The sequence below is a fragment of the Nestor notabilis genome, unplaced genomic scaffold (assembly GCF_000696875.1).
Source record: "Nestor notabilis isolate BGI_N333 unplaced genomic scaffold, ASM69687v1 scaffold2158, whole genome shotgun sequence".
NCBI lineage: Eukaryota > Metazoa > Chordata > Aves > Psittaciformes > Psittacidae > Nestor > Nestor notabilis.
In genome coordinates this window covers 85,748-103,873 of record NW_009938521.1, presented here as the reverse complement: position 1 = coordinate 103,873, position 18,126 = coordinate 85,748, and the positions used below count along the sequence as shown (strand labels likewise).

At 35.9% G+C, this 18,126-nt stretch overlaps 1 protein-coding gene across 1 annotated transcript in view; it reads left to right on the top strand.

Moving 5' to 3' along the window:
• Positions 1-2,130: 2,130 nt before the first annotated feature.
• Positions 2,131-18,126, top strand: part of LOC104409467 (voltage-dependent calcium channel subunit alpha-2/delta-1-like) — a gene marked incomplete at its 3' end in the record, with an annotated part of 96,085 nt that continues 80,089 nt past the window's right edge. The window contains exon 1 of the mRNA XM_010019341.1: positions 2,131-2,220. Within this exon, the coding sequence (XP_010017643.1) occupies positions 2,131-2,220 (90 nt within the window). The remainder of the gene's footprint in view (positions 2,221-18,126) is intronic.

Genomic DNA, 18,126 nt, shown 5'->3' with positions numbered 1-18,126 from the left:
CCTTAAATTTGACATCATCTACGGTGTCAACCACATTGGCTTAATCTGGCATCAGCCCTTGTGATGTCCTGTGTAGAAGAACCATCTCACAGCTATTGGACATCCTCAGAAAGTGTAAGAATAGATGCTCCAGCACCTTGTTAGCTTCTGCAACTCTCTCTTTCTGGTCATGGTTTCTCAATTTTTGTGCTACTTCAGAGTAACCTGAATTTCATTGCCTCCATCTGAGAATCCTTGCTCTCCAGCAGACTGTAAGGCTTTTTTTTAAAGACCTTGAAGTAAGCCATAATGTTTCGGTCACATGTTTGTTTTGTTCCTTTTCCCCTTTTTAGTGCTGTTTGGCTTTTCACTGTTCTATCTGGAAAGGTGATGTTAAATAGAGCCTCATTCCAGGACTGAAAACATCTCACAGCTTTTATCTTCACAGCACACATACATAGGCATGGAGTAAATAATTATTAAAACCTAATATGTAGAAATACTGGTTTGCATGTTCGTTTTAGAACCATTTCATTCTTACACATACAAATATGAATCTCAACACTTTAGTACTTGCTAGAGAAACCTGTAGGGAACTGCGGTGGGTCACAGTGTTAGAGAGATGCTACCTGATTAAACCCTTATTGTAACAAGAGAGAGAATGAGATGTGTCAGGCGTCAGCCTGCTGTTGCGGTGCTTCTTGGTTGACGTTCTCCAGAGACTCTTCCATCAAAACAGGGAAGGCAAGACCTGGCATTTGCATCTCTCAGATGTAAGCAGGCACGATTTCTTTGAGAGAGATGAAAAATTAGTCTCTCCTTGTGTCACAATAAAGGGCACAGATAACTTGAGTTTGCTCCACAATCTAGCTATTTTTGACCCTATACTGAGGTAGAGGTGCGAGGCTAAGGTGAGGTTCTGACAGCACCATCTCTGCCGTTCCAACTTACGTGAACTTTCTGGTGTACTGCTTTTGTTTGTTACCAAGAACTGACAGTTGACTCAACTGAAAATGTGACTTAGACCACCAATTCATTTTGTGTAGGAGTTGGTCTGAATATTAAGAGGATCCTCAGGCTCACTGTGGCTGGTGCTGTTACACAGCGAAGCGCTTTCATCCCTAGTTATCTGGTGCATATTGTCAGGCTATTTCTGTTGGAAAGTGAATCCCCAGAAACACTTGCTAAAATTTTTGTTGGGTTATAAAATAATTTAGGAATGGAAGTAAGTCACTCATCAGTTAGGAGATGTCTGAGTCTACATGAACTACATTCATACCATGTAGCTGCTTCTGCAGAGGGAGCTGGCTACTTTTGGGATGGGTGCTTGCCTCCAGGGCTCTAGCTTGGGGGATGCTGTGAGCAGTTCAGCTGGAGAACACGCAGGATGCTTTGCAACTTTTATATACAAAAATTATAGTAAACTTCTCACAAGTGTGGGCAAACAGCTTTTCTTCAAAGGCTTATGTCACCAACTAAGTGGGTGGCTCAGTACAAGAGATTGATTTGAAAGAGCATCATCTGATCATTCCTGTGCACTGTGCTTCGCTTCCCACGCGGCTGAGGACAAACTGGATTTCTTTCCAATTATTTAAATAGGAAAAATGCCTTCTGAGAGTATGCCTGTTACTCTCCAACTGCTAATGCGTATTTGATCCATGGGAACAGACTATAGTTAGTCCAAATTACTGAGTTTGTATGGTTCCCTAATAATCACAGTGGATGTCAGTGCTTCCTATAATTGAAGCTAAATAATTTAATGGAGAAATAAATGTCCATAATACAGTGTTTTAAGATTCTAAATAAATACTTCTCATTGGATGGTAGATTAAATTAGTACATATAAGGCAGGTGGCGTGTGTAAAGAGAAAATATTTTCGGGATATTGATGGATTTTTAACTTAACTAGAACTTCTTAAATGACATCGGAGTGAGGGTTAACTGTCCTAGTGCATGTTTATAGTGCGTAAATAATCAAATAATATAGAAAATGTCATTTTTGAAATGAGATGGTTTATCTTTACTCAAATATAAATTATTTCAAAGTGATTTCAAAAAAGTGTAGATTTATAGAAAATTATATATAAATATATATATATTAAGAAATAAAAAAAGGAAGATTTTGCTATTGAAGAATCAATATATGCTAAAATGTATGTCCTTTCTCTGTTTGGTCTCCAGCGCCTCGCTAAAGAAGCAGAGAAGTACCAAGCATCACATCAGTGGAGGGATGAGTTTGGGGTAAGTTTCAGTTTTTCACCTTTTATCCTTCTCATTTTTTTCCTATTTGAAATGGTAAATATAGTCTTACAAACATGCAGTTTATATACATTCACTACAGAATAACTCATTGACTATGAATGGAGATTTTATTTTATTCAGTAAACAAAATCAAAGTCTAGGCGTCTAGAGAATAAAGTAGGCTTTTCATTTCAGAAGTTTATAGGCGAGTGTTGTGGTTTAAACACCTTCACAGAGAGAGGGATGTAGATCTGAGGTATATACAAGACATCTGGTTTTGACATGCAAGGAATGATTACAGACAAGCCATATGAATGATGGTTACTGTGAGTTAAAAATACATTACTCCAAGCACTGAAACACAGAATAATAGAAAAGATTTTCACAGGTTGTTTTTTGCTTATCTGGTGGAAAAAAAAATGGGAAAAAGCTTAATACAGAAGAATTTATCTACAGGACCATGTGAGTATATTGGGACTCAGACTATTTTTTTTAGAAACCCTTTTTATACATTGATAACTGCATCTCTTTGATATTCTAGTACTGCTGAAAGAGGCCCTAATCCAGTCAAAGACTGAATTATCTATCATCTATCTTCTTCAGTCATTTCAGACTTTACTGGAAAACAAGTGGTATGTTTGTAAAGTATCCAACATTAATTCTTTATTACTGATCATGCCAAATTAATATTGTGCTGCATGATTATAAGCCTGTTAATTTTAGACTACGGTTCCCTGCTAAGTGTCAGAGTCATTTATTATGCCTTCATTACCTGTTCCTTCAGAAATAAAAACAGATGGTGCTTTTACATGATGCCGCTGCAAACCTAGATTGTGTTTGCACATCCAGAATCATAGTGGTGCACAGTTAAATGCACAATAGCTTTCTATAACATTGTTGAGGTTTAACCCCAGCTAGCAACAGAGCCCCACACAGCTTACTGTCCCCTGGTGGGATGGGGACAGAATTGAAAGAATAAAAGTGAGAAAACTTATGGGTTGAGATAAAAACAATTTAACAGGTAAAGCAAAAGCTGAACATGAGCAAAGCAAAACAAAGAATTCATTTACAACTTCCCATGATCAGGCAGGTGTTCAGCCATCTCCAGGACAGCAGGGCTCCATCACGTATAATAGTTACTTGGGAAGACAAACACGTCACTCCAAATGTCCCCCCTTCCTTCTTCTTCCCCAGCTTTATATGCTGAGCATGATGCCAGATGGTGTGGAATATCCCTGGGGTCAGTTGGGGTCAGCTGTCCTGGCTGTGTCCTCTCCCAGCTCCTTGTGCACCCCCAGCCTGCTCACCCCCAACCAAACATCTAAAGTGAGGCCGAATAAGAACAACTCACTTTTAGGAGAGTAAAGAGTGTCTAGACATAGCCCAAGCACTTTTAATTGTGCTCTCTGCACAGGCACAGCTTCTAATATGTGGTAAAAGAGTACATATTCCATAGGGGTGCAGTAATGTGAATGCTACAGCAACTTTTGCTGCTGATCTGTCTCTGGAAGAGAAAACAAAACCTGCAGGTTTGGTGAACACAGTGCAGAACAGTGTGAATATGTTCAGATGCTCTTTCTAATAATCATTTTGCTGCTTAGTGTACACACTGGCATCACACCAACACTGTCTGAGCTTGTGGTGTTCTTTTTCCCCTTTGCTTGCAGTAGAAGTTAGTCATACCAGAGAGACTTCTGGTCTTAACAGAATTCATTGCCGTGGAGTGATCTCAAAGTAATTTTGAAATGTGATTTTATATTAAAGTTGTGGCTCAGTCAAAGACTATGGTCAGACTTCGAAAAAAAAAAGTAAGAGCTGTTTGATTTATAAAGTAACTGCAAACTGAGCTTGTGCTTTACTGACTTGAATTTGGATGGGAACAGTGTGTAATAACCTTGACATTAGGTTATGCAATTAAATTTCAAATAAATGTATTAAGCCTCTTATAATTTAATTTGTTCCATTTTTGCCAGAAGTAATCTTTCTTCTGTTCTGGCCTACTTTTTAGAATATGCCTGTTCAAATTAGTTTGCACACAGATCTTTGTGATAAACTTAATTTTCGCTGGAAAATTCATTCTCCTAATGGTTGTGATGGAAAATAGAAGATATACCGTAACGCTTTCTGTGGATGAGGGTTTGTAAAGTACTTCTGATAGCATTATGAATGGTGCACCTCATGCTGTATGAGGTTTATTTCTTGTCCAGGATTTAGTTTAGGGTGATGAAATCCCTTCCACAGCTTTGCACATGAGTCATTGAAGACAGAAACTCTTTGGGACAATTTATTTCTGCTTCTAATGAGCTCACGATCAGCAATGTCCTTGACAGTTAGATTGCAGTCAAATAATTGTATAGAGTTTTAAGGAGAAAGTATCACCAACATTACTTCTGGGGAAGTACATATGGGCTGCCTTCAGTGGAGTAAATCCAAAAGAGGAAGGGCTAAGAGGGCTGGCCATAATACCAAGGTCTCTACGGAGCTACAAGGGATGTGTCAATCAAAAGACTGCTAGAATGTTCAAAATATGATTGTTCATTGCACAATTTTCAGCAAAAGAGGCATGTAAGCATTAAAGACTGTTAAAGATTTTATTTGCAGGTTAATGCTACTGTATAATAAAAATTCAGCAACCTTGTATGTGGTCTTTTGAAATTAGCTAATACAGGGAAAAGAAATCTAAGATCTAGATCTGGTCTCACAGCTTCTGTTTTTTTATTTCAGCTAATAATTTCATGTAAAGACTGTCAGAATTGTCTAAAGGAGAGAATTTACTTGCTTTTCAGAAAAAAATGGTGGGACTAAACCACTGATAGAAACACAAATTCACATTTACTAAAATACACTCATCACTGGTCTGCACTTTACATTGAGCCACTGACTGCAACAATTTGAATGCAACCATCCAGCCAGTTCCTTATCTACCTACTGAGTGCACTGATAATAAAATATCAAAATAATTTTGACAATTAGTAATTATTTTACTAAACTGTACAAAATTATTCAAAGGAATAACTATTAAGAATAATAATGAATGTCTTCTGAGTAAAAAAGGAAAAAAACACATAATTACTGTTGGATTATAACGTGTTGTTTCCAGATTAAGATATCTGAACTGTAGTTTACATTTACAGCCTAAAATAAAGCCTGCCTTTTAGAAAAATATTGAGTTTTTGGAGAATATTTGTGAAGTTTATGAAGGCAAATCCAAAGCACTTAGTGTCAGGCAAAAAAAGAAATGCCATTCTCTGATAACTTCTCCATCGGTTTTGCCAAATTCCCTAGCTGCATGTTCAATTGGAGAAAGGAAACGTACAGGAATGTTTTCAGATTAATGCAGTTACAAATCCGAGGTACAAACTAAGGTTTCTAGCTGAAACAACTGTGTCAGATATTGAATTTTCTTGTGTGCTGCAGAGTGAATGGGGGGTGGTTTTGACACTTGTGATGGTCCAATTACTTTTCTGGCATAGAGATGAATGAAAAAACGTGAATTGGAAGAAGGGGGAGAGGATTCTTTATGAAATAATTGCTGTTATTCCCCAAATGGATCTTCCACAATTACATTTGATACCACATTTGATTGCCTTGCAATGGTTGGTTAACTAAAGCAATTTTGTTTCTGGTTGGGTTGCAATATTAATTGTACTTACACATGTATAAACATAAGGAATATCTCATTTGTATTTTGACAAGGAGAGTTTTATAGATGGCCTATTAGCATCCACTTATGTATATGAAGAGTGAAACCCAGACTTTTAGGAATTGTTTATCAAATTAAAATGCCACATGAAAAAATCCTTTCAGTATGCCTTATCTTTTAACAAATAGTATCAGCTTATATTCTTCTCTGCATATGATGATTTTCTGAGTCCCTGGTATTTCTGAGACAGCGTGTGCTGTGATGGATAATGTGTAGGCTGGTGTTTATGTACCAACTGGGCTTAAAAGTAGAGCCAAAAGGTCATGGAAATATTACTTTGGAAATATGATTTTTTTTTTCCCCAGTAGAAATAGTGGCTGCATAAAACTGTAGTGAAAAGTAGCTCAGCAAAGAACTGGAAGATAAAAAGGATAACAGATGAAACAAGTCTCGCATCACAAGAATTGATCCAAGAGGTGACCTGCAAGATCAGAGCGGTAGTTGGCATCACTCTGTGCTTGACGTGTCTTACAGATTGAAGATTTTCAGGACTGTCTGTAAATTTTTTGTGGATGTTGCAACACTAAAACATTATATCTTAAAACCCTCAATTGGAACACAAACAAACCACCAAACTTTCAGCTTTAATACTTTAATTACTGCCTTCTAAAGAAGCAGTTTAGTAAATATACTTTGTCTTTTGAAAGAGGGAAAACCTCTGTGAAGAAAACGAACTAGAATACTTTTTCTCTGAAATCAGCTCTCCTATGGCTTGTTCCTCTGATAGTCCTTTTGTGTGCGAGGAGCATCTGTGGGAAATGATACTGTTTAGATTTGGCTCCAGACCTGGGGTACAGGTGCAAAGTAGGTGTGGGATCCTTTCCTGTAAAGTCATATATATTCTATAGTTCTGTGGAAGTTTTAACAACACTAAACATGGGCAAAGTGTCAAAACTGCTTGTATCTTCACTCAACGCTCTGATCCAAAACCTGGTGAAATCAATCTTGCATTCACTTTGATTCATTTAGAATAAGGCCACACACTTCTAAAGGCTTTGTGATTTGGAAAAAAAAAATATGCTGAATGATTGATTTAAATTGACAGGCAGATGGTGAAGAATTTAGGGAGGGTAATATTCTCAGAAGGGCTGTGTGCCACTTCCTCTTCTGTGACATATAGCTTTCACTTTGACACTTTTCTACTGAGGGGACAAAGCTGTGTGTGTGCACTGGGAGTGACAGGAAGTGAGGTAAAGCAGAAATAAGAGTGAATGTCATTAACTGAAATTGCGTGCTTTTAGGGGTTGACCTGATGTTTATTTGGTGCTTATCGAATCACATACACCATTTTGATTCATAAAAATGCCCTGTGAGCATTGCAGGAACAGGTGCTTCTGTAAGTTCTTTAATAGTGCTTTCTCAGAATAAGACAGAAGGTGCAGCAGTTGTAGCATTCAAAACACTCTCACCATACTTTCCTAGGATCTCCGTAATTAGGAAGAAGAGATTTATTTTAATGTAGAAATTCACTATGAATATGCCACACATATAACTTCCTAGTCTCTCTCAGGTGAGTCTCTGAGTCTAGAAATCATTGACTTCCTCTAAATTCTGGGTTACCATAGGAGAGATCTTCCATGCTTTTATTCCATTATAGAAGATCTAAGATGATCCTCTATAAGGATAACCCAAATATCAGTGTAGTGTGATTACTCATTTGAACACATTTGCACTCATATTTGTAACATTTATTTATTTCTTTATTTATTCACACTTTAGGAATTTTAAACCAGTTTGGAGGCTGATAAAGAAAATGGCAAATGGTAGCTTTACAGTTGGAATCAAGATTATAAGCAGGGATTTTAAATGTGTAACTATAGAGGTGCTAGCTTTTCTGCAGTGTTTTTCAGTCTTTAGATTTTGGGTATTTATTATGTCTTAATGTGCTTACATTCAGCATAGGAATGTAACTTTATAATATAAATCCCTGCAAGGATCTCATCTGGGAAGTGAAGTGCTTCCCTGGTAGGGAACTTGCCAAAAAAGCTGTTAAAGTGAAGTGAAGAAACACCTTCAATCATTGTTGGATCTTTCAAGCATTTCTTTTTATCTGAAAAATCAAATATGCTAAAAGACATCTAATAGCCTTTTTACTTATTGACCAGGGAACTAATTTGAAAAATGTGCAGCTTCTGAAAAAGGGGTGGAGGGAAGGAGCCAAGAAAGAGAAAAGAAAGGAAGGTGTGATTTCTCATCAAAACACCGTATATGTGCATTATCACCTTCATTTTGAATGAGTCTTTAATGTGCTTTCTGAACAAACATCTTACTAAGAGCAAGATGTACTGTTCTACTCAATTTATTAACACCCTGTAGGTTCTTTAATTTACAACAGAGAAGAATGATATGTTAAGAAAAGCTTTCTGCAGGCTGTACGTTTTCTAAGAGTTCATTGACCTTGTAACACAGGTGAGGTTAACTAGTTTTTTGATTTTACCTTTCACCTTCAAATTCGGTTGCTAATGTAAATTAGATACAGGTGATTCTTAGCATTGCTTTACTACCTTTGGTGAATCAGTAAAATCAATTAGAAATTGACTTCAAGGTTGCCGTTTATTTTGTCTGTAAGCTTTTTTAGGGAATGTTTTTAGTTCAAAAGTAACAGTATCTTTTTCCTAGATTCATTCTTGCCAGCATAATAAGGATCTAACTCTTTTCCTCTGTTGCCAGCATCTCCTAGACAAACTCATTTCCTCCACTGTCCATCACATGCATGTTATCCTGACCCTTTCTTACACTGAATTTAGGAAATGTGCCAATGCTTTTTAAAAAAGGAGTATTAACCTACTTAATTTGGCTGTTCCTAATTACTAATAGAAGACATAAGGTCTTGGTTTTTTAATTAAAAGAAAAAAACCTGATATAACTGAATATGCACAAAAAGATAATTAATGGAGTAAGACAATAACATTCAAATACAGCTTTTCATAATGGAGACAGCCTTCTAAAAGATTGAGAATTTCAGAAACTATTACAAAGTTCTGATTCTTACTTCAGAAATGCATTTGTCATAGCAAATCTTAGAGATTTTATTTTTAATTGAAGCAAATTAGACTCAAAAATGTTTCCTGTCAAAAGAGGTAAATACTGGGAATATATCAATATGGATGTAGGACTGCACATATTATTTCATCTTACAAATAGAACCTTTCTGAAATTCTGAGATGAGTGGGTTGGATTTTTTGGAGGTAGATATTTGTGTTTTTCTTCACTCCATTTCCTGCTATTTTTTTTCCAAATGACAAAACCACAGGAGTCATGCAGGCCTTGGTAGCTTTCCTTGTTCTTTTGATATAGGATTCCTGTAAGGTACAAGATGAAAATTCAGGTTGTTTTTATCACAATTCATCTTTAGAAAAAAGGATCTAACGTGGAAGCTGGAAGGTTTATGTGTTAAAAGTTTGTAGGCCTCAGAGGTGTCATGAAATACCAAGCTAAAAAAGCCCCAAACCAAACCAAGCCAGTAAACAACACCTAATGGCTTAAGAAAATAAAAAATACGGCATTTTCCAAACATTACGTACTTAAAGTGTACTACCAAGAGGTGATGCTTTAAGAACAGTGGCTTGTGCAGTAGTTGAAAACAGAAAATGTTTTATGTCTGTACTATTTTGCAGTTGAAACGCAATAGGAATTTTAATAAGAGTTTCACTCTGCAGGGACTTTAAAATGCTCTGGGAGTGCTAAACAGTCCTATTAATAAGAGCTGCATTTTGCTCGAGGGATTTGGGAATTCTTATCCTTCCATCCCCGGACTATAATGTAATTCTCTTTAGAATTTAAACAAAAGGTGAAACTGGCTCTTTTATGTCCTGAAAATGACGTGTGATTCAAGCAGTGGCAGATATTTCTGTAGTCTTGCCACAAAACAAGAGATGTGCCTAACACAGAGTAGAGAAACTCTTCTACATCATGCAAAAAGAACGTTAAAAACTTCTACCTGGCTTACTCAGATGTGGGCTGTTAAGCATTTGTTTACTTGTCTCCAGTTAATTTTTGCTATCATCTATAAGCAAATCAGAACTGTGCAAATGAATATGCAAACAACTCTGGGTCTCATTGGAAGGACATTAGGATTTAGCAAGTCGTGAGAGCTCTAGGCCAACTCTATGACTATCTTTAATTTATGTGTTTATGGAAAACACTATCATTACTTTTCCATTTTCCCATTTGGTAGTCCCAAATTGTACTGCACTGAAGCACTGTGTGTTGTAACTGTCTTGAACATACAGAGAATAAATATAAATATGAGTATACTAATCCAGAGTAGATCTTTGCTTTTAAAAATGGATGAATAATCCCTGATGAATAATTAATTCAGCTAGGATTCTCTTCTTAGTCCTTTGGGCATACCCACTTCTCAGGAGAGGAACTTCAGTTTTGCATTTCTTAAGAGTTACACATGGGAATAGTAAAACTAAGAAGCTTGGCTCTCTTGATATTTTTCTCTGCTTGCAAAAAAATTCTGGCGTTTCCTCCTGATAAAACTTTTTCTGCTTTGTGTGTGATTTTTTCCCTCTTAAAAAGTGAAAGAAGTCTTCCAGCAGAAGTTTTCTAGACTGAATGATCCTCACATAGGCAAGTCTAATTTTATCTGATTTACTATGGGGACAGTAGTTTAAATGACTTATAGACTTACAGCATTCTAAGATATTCATTGAAGAAGTATCTAGGGGATACCATAGCACTTTTTCATCTTTCAGATAGAAAATTTGACTTTTATTTTACTAGTATATGGAGGTATTTTGTGCTAGGGTTGTGTGTTACTGCGGCAAAGGGTGGTTTTGTTTCTTTTGGTGAGGATACAAGCAGAAGAAAACACAGACTGGATTAAGAGTTAAGCTTTTGAAAAATATTATCAATATATTTGTAATCCCAAGTGATGTTTGTTACCATTTCTTCTGCTATCTGCTGACTTGGAAAGAGATTCTTTTTCTTATTATAGGGGAGCACAGGACATAGGAGATTTAATTCCAAACTATTCCAGTTTCTCTTCTGATCTCTCCCCTTCCCCTCTCCCAGTGCAGTTCTGCCTCAAAGCTCTCCTTCAACTGGATACCATTCATAAAGTTTGTTATTGGGGAAAACATAGTAAGCCCTGGCACAGGAAATGTACAAAGCAACACTTTTAAGCACAGTCTTCTAGATAAAACATTTATGAAACATATCTGCAAGGATTTGCTGATATTAACATTGCTGCATAAGCTTTTCAGCTAATTTATGTTATGCATTCAAGGTGGAGAGCTGCTGTTTAAATATACAAATGGTAGAAAGGAAAACTGTGGATAATGCAGGAGATGAGAATCACAGAAAGTTTTTAGTAGAGCCTGGGACTTGCCTAAAGCCAAAGCTCAATTGGAACTTTCTAACTCATGCAAAGTATAAGGTAGGGATGAAATGATAGTAAGCAGACATAAGTACTAATACTGTATTAAATATTGTATATATTGTATTGTTACATATATGGCTTCTAACTGAAAGAGGGTAGATTAAGATTATTTATTAGGAAGGAATTCTTCCCTGTGAGGGTGCTGAGGCGCTGGCACAGGTTGCTCAGAGAAGCTGTGGCTGCCCCATCCCTGGCAGTGTTCAAGGCCAGGTTGGACACAGGGGCTTGGAGCAACCTGCTCTAGTGGAAGGTGTCCCTGCCTGTGGCAGGGGTTGGAACTGGATGAGCTTTAAGGTCCCTTCCAACCCAAACCAGTCTGGGATTATATGAGCATTTACTTGAAATATGGGATAGGCTCAGAGAGCCTCATTTTCAAAGAACATTTGTTTTAAGTATTTTTCACCTGTGTTTCATAGTACTCAGGAAAAAAGCAAACCCAAGAAAGAACCCTTTTACTATCTCTAGAAAATGACAGGACTGGGTGGTGAACTGAAGTCATATCCTTTCACTATTCAAAAAAGAATACGAAGTCTTTCAAACTGCACAGTTCACTGTCAAGAGATGTATGGGATTCTCTGAAATTAAGCAGCTTTGTGGTTGTGACAATGCAAATACTCATCCAAACACCTTACCCTGCTGTCATATCTGAACCAGCTTATTCAGAGGTTTGGGTGTCTGTATTTCTTTGCAGTTTGTGGCATAAGCACGAAACACATGGGGAATGAGAACCCCTGTTGTGATCCATGGAAGAAAAGACAAATAACTTCTTGTTTAGTGCAATTGTTAAGATAGAGAATGAGAAACATAATAGCAAGATGTTGATACAGCTCTTAAATCTTACTTCTCTTCTGCATGAATTCCAGCATACCAAGTGTAATATAGCTGATAATTAAGAAAAAAAGTAATTATGTTTTAATTATTTTTGATATGGCCCTTTCTTGTAGTGATTAACAGGAAAAGTCTTCATCATTTTATGCTAAATGACAAAATGAATGACATTTTCCAGCTGCTAGCTTGTCTCATGCTACTGAACTGCTTCTGAAATAAGGTGTGCTCATAGAGCTCTGCTTTATTGCAGTGATTGAGTGCAAGACATGCACAAAACGGATGTCAAAGCTGAATAATTAGATTATGATTCCTTCTGTTCTTTATTAATTAGGTGAGCATGGGATATTTCTTAAAGCTTGGTAACAGCTGTCCACAGTTGCTTTCCTTCTAAGTCATCACATATCTAGCAAAAGTGTTTAAAGAAAAATCCTAATAAACCGGGTAAGATTTATCTTTGTAAGAGGTCCATTAAAATAATTAACAGTCAAAATGCCAGACACACTTGTTTTGTGTGTGAACCAAAGCTGTCTGAAAAGAAGACATGGCTTGACATGTTTTGAACTTTATTACCTTTTGGAAAGGTACTCCTCACGTTTAGGAGGAAATATAGAGATATAGTTGTTTTTTTCTCATTTTCACTCAGATTATGTAAGTTAAGTTATAGCAATTGCTTATTTGTATGTTATTACTGTGTTTTCTTGTGGACACACTTCAAGTGATTGAATAAATCAAATGAACTGATACGGACATGGAAAGAAATCAGATGCTTTTAAAGAACATATTTGAGATCAGGCACTTGGATTAGATGACCTTTGAAGGTCCTTTCCAACCCAAATTATTCTATGATTAACTTCAGAGGTCAGTGTCAGCTATGTAAAATATGATCCAAAGTTTGCGTCAGATTTTCATAATTTATATATGAAAATCATTTTTTCTGCGCTACTACTTATGAAAAACCAGTGCGTATTTAATTTCCCTGCAGAAATACAAGTTATAATCTTTTTGTATTTTAGTTTTTACATACGGAAAAGAGAGGCAAGAAAAATGCATAAAACCCCTTGCTGCTGCAATTTAAGAAAAACTATGCAAAATGTAGGCCTTTTTTTGTATTCCAGTGAGATTCTTAAATACATTAATGTTGTCTGGGTATTTTTGCTCAGAGTTTAGTTACAGTGATTTGTGTAATATATTCCTTGCCATATACTACTTCTTTGTGAAGAGAGAAATAGGGAAGAAAATCAAATAGAGGAGGAAATTTCTGTTTCTGTGGAACTGTTTCAACCACTGGATATATTCTCAAGGCATATGAATGTATGTAAATCTAAAAATTAGTCTACATGTTTTCATCTTTCTTTACAAAGCGTTTTTAAACAGTAAGATGAAGACTACATTTTGTAGTAATTGATACTCCATGGCAAACAATGTTTATCAGAATTAAATTTCTACGTTTTCTGTGAAGTTTAAAGAGAAGGATGAAAGAAACATTGTTTTGATAATGTTGATTTGGTTTCGTTTGGTATAATTTCAGTAGGGAAAATATGTTTACATTCTGTTAACATATATTATATATTGTTATATATTTTATTCAGTAACTTAGTATCATATTCTGAATGGATCAAACAAAAAAAAAGATGAGTTTAATTCATCTGTTTGGAGCCAAACATAAACTGAAATTATATTGTTCCTTTTTTATTTTTTCTTTATTTCTTGATGAAATGGACATATTAATAAGCAAATTTTGTATTTGTATTTAAACACTTTGCCTTCATACTCATTTAAGATCACATGATGGTTCCTGGACTTCAGAAAATGAATCTATTACCACTCATTATATTGTGAAGTTTAAGAATAATTACCAGCACTGATAATTCAAAATTCCTGCAATATTTTGCAAATTCCTGGAAGTATTTTTTTTCCCTCTAGTTTTATTTGTTGTTTTAATGTCATTAACTGTTGTGCAGCTCCTAGTGGAGTAGGAGCTTAAGTGGTGGGTTTAAAACAGTGTGCAGTGTTTGAATAGCAAAGTTCAAAGAAGATATTCTACTCTAAAAAATATACCCTTTTTGTATCTATCTGGCCTGTTGTGCCAGTGGATTTCCAGTAGCTGCAGTGTAAGCTCCATGGCATTGTGTGTGAGTAGGTTTGTTAGACTTGGGTTGGATATATTTAGGTTATTTTCATGGTACAAGTGTGGAACTGGATAGCAGAATAACCTTGATTATAGAACAACAATGTCCATTTTATTGCAATAAGCACAAAAAGTTATATTTCTTTAGGAATATGCTTTGCATTTTATATAGTTCATCATAATTTCTTAAATAGAAAAGTTGTAATTCAGTTACTTACGACCATCAATTGTTTAATACATTAGAAAGCCAGAGGGATTAGAATAGTATAAATTTACTCATGTAATACTGACAGTCATGGCTTGTGGAGTTCACTTTTGTGTAGTCTATTCTTCATAAATTTTATCTTACCTGGTTATCATCTGATAAAAATACAAGCAGTAAGCGAATCAAGGGTTCTCCACTCAGAGTCCCCATCTCCTGTCATGATCTGTCAGCATTTTCAGTGTTTGTGGCTCTGCTCAGCACTAACCGGTTTTATCGGCATCTGATTGACTCCAAGTGTGGACAAATGAATATGAATCAGCATGCAAAAAAGTGATAGAAATATAATTTAAAATTGTATTACAGATTTACCCATTACTTGGTAAAAAGTAATTTCCTCAAAGCTTTTGCAGACTTGTGGGAGTTAGAGAACTGGCATATTTGCTATATTCAGTTACGACAGTGCAAGAGAAGTAGCCGAGTTCATTATATCCTTGTACCTATGTTAACTATGAATTCAGAATGGCAGTTTCCTGTGAATCTGGTTTAAACTCGTGTCCAAATTGTTTAACTAGGCTCCTGCACTATACTGGTCCTAGTATTTACAATCTAGATAATATGCAATTGGTTCTGACTTTTTTTTCTTTATTATTATTTCTTTTTATGTTCTTTTTCATCAACTAGAGAAAGTAATGCTGAATAAATTAAAATAAACATTCTTTGCTGCTTTAATTAAACAGATCAGATAGTGTGATAGGGAGGTTAATTAGCTGCTAGCAAATTAATTCCATTTTCCCACCTGGAAATCTGCTTTGTAATCAATTGCATTTTGCCTTATAAAAGAAGCTGTTCGCAGCTGCTTGTACTTGGAGGAAGTTACTGTGATGAGAAGATCAGCAGTTTCCTGAACCTTTTGGAAGACTATATTTACCAAAATGAAAAGGATTTAAGACGGTTTTGTCTCTCAGGTTTGTCTGTGGCTGCTTTGCTTTTGACTTACAGGACTGGAGGAGGAACACTGAAGATGGTTCTCTGTTACCTCTTTATATATGTAGCCAGTTCGTTTAAACTTGGTAACTCCAGAGGAGTTTTCATTTCATTTTCTTTCCTGTTTATGGATGACACATGCAAGTACATAAAATCCTGGGGTTTTCTTGTCAGTCTTTGAGGAGATGGTAAGGATATTGAGGGAGGTTCAGCTGGTAGGAGAAGGAGAGAACAACTTTTTGAATCAGTACCTTCCATTATCTACTTACTAGAGTAGGCCAAAGGCATATTATAAATCTTTCTTCAGCTTCAGTGGGAGTAGATATTGATTGTTTGGTGTTTGTATCCATTGGGACTATAGTAATATGATTTGTGACTTTCTATTCATAACAAGAAACATATGTCCATACTGGGCTTGTTCCAGAGCCTGAAATAAGATGGTTTGAAAAAGTCTTTGGAACATAGTGTGGACTGAAGTGAGTTGTGCGCAAAACTGACGGTATTCGCCTCTGTATTATATTCTTCTTAAAAAAAAAAGTTTAAAATTGCAATACAGTAATTAAAAAAAATGGTAAATGAGATTAAAGCCATTTCAACACTGTTTTCAAGTGGCTGCAGGACTAGACAATCAAATAATCAATTCTTAAAATAATGAGGATGATATAAGAGCAAGAGTTTCTCCTGGCTGGCACTTCAGCTACATAGGATGGAAGTAAGCAAATATTGCATGGTGTTTCTAAAATTAATTGGTGCTTTTTACTTGAGAGAAATAGATTGCAGACTACCAGAAAAACAGCAGTCTTTCCTTGTACAAAGCCTGTTAATCTGTTTCTCCTCTCTCATTAAAGTCTGCGGGGGAAATTTCAGTTTTCAGCAATGACAGATTTCTCCATCTGCTCAATACAGGCAACTTTCCTCACTTTGATCTGCTGAAAAGTATAAAATCTAATTGCTTTGAAGCTTAAGTTTTGCTGCCCAGTTATTGTAGAATTGTAGTAGTAACCTTACTGAAGTTACCTCTTCTCTGAAAAGTGAACAAAACAATTCCTAGTGGAAATGTTTAATTTATTGTCTAAGACATTCAGGTTTAATTAGAGTACTGTTCTGTAGCCTGCTGCTTTCAGTGTCTGTGGTGTCAGGGTTTCAGTTCAACAAGAAACTGAGCAGTAACAGAAGGTAAAAGGTTGCATAGCTAACTGGGGACTTATAGCTTGATAGTCTTAGCTACAAAGAACCTTGTAATTGTATGTTCACTGTTTATTAGAAAGAGGAATATACTCTGTAACAATTCCATTCTTCAGAACAGTGTGTTCGATTTGAATTAGTCTTGGTAGGCTTGAAGGCACTGCCAACTTGAGAGCTGATCTTTCCATTTTGTAGGTGTATACAAGTTCCCATTCACCAACTGTTGAACCAATATGAAGGTGATTGATGAATATAACAAGAAAAAAGTCTTCCACTGAAGGAGTGTTGCAGCAGAATTCTGAAAGGCGAAAAGTGTAAAATTATGTGGTTTTGACATCTGCCTCCTTATACAGTCACGCTGATGTGCTGAATTGTGGGTGTAGCTAATGCTTGCATATACCCTTGCATAGTGATCCTTGTGCTTTTACCGTAGATCAAAATGTTATCCTTGAAGAGAAATTTTCAGTTTGACTAACTAAACCGACAGTCATTCTGTGATGTGATCAATTGAACCAGAGAGTAATATCAGTGTGGTTTTGCATCATTAAATCCTCAGTCACAAATTCTTCATTCCTGTGTGAAATATTTGGCCTTTGATATTTTGCAATTAAAAAGATACTTCATTGGTTGCCACATTTGATTTGTTTAGTCCACAAGCTGCACTAAAATATTATATAAAAAAAAAAACAAACAAAAATAGAAACAATTAATAAAGGTTATCCTTACCAGTCAGCAAATTAACAAAATTCCATTGTTATATTACCAGTTATCTGCATGTCCGAAGAGATTGCCTTCTGCTCACAGGCCATTGAGCTGTAGAATGTCTTCATGCAGAAATTATTCATTAAGAATGTTTCATTATGTCAAAAAAAACCAGAAAACTGCAGGTTCTGTTTCAGGCATTTGTTTGTCTGGCATGTATTTCTCATCACCTTGTGGGCTGTATTACATTTAACCTGACACGTTCAACCATTTTTGTCTTTTAATTCTACAGTCAAATTGCAGTTAGTACATGTGCATTCTTCATTTTTTCAGGAAATTAAGTGTCATCCTGACAGCTTAAGTAGTCCGATGGCAGTTTCTTACAACAATTCTTATGGTGAAAAATACATGGGAATTGGGGAGTTTTGTTTGACATGGAAAAATATTTTCTATTCTTTACAGTTACTATGATTAGTTGTAGAGATCTGAAGACAGAAGTACTCTTTCTAAAATATTTTATGCTTCTTTTTGAGGCTGGGCATACAACCTTAATACTCTTCACTACTTCTCTTTTTCCTAAGTAAATGTATAACGTAGCATAATATGAACACTGGAGTATGTATGTGTGGAGGAATATTAAACCTCCCTACTTACAGTACCCTGTAAAAAATAGCAGGGTTTTCTCCTCAGCTTTGAACATGATATAAAAGACTTCTTACTCAGCTTAACTGATTATTATTTGCACAAGACAAATTAAATCAAGCATGGCTGAAATCAGCATG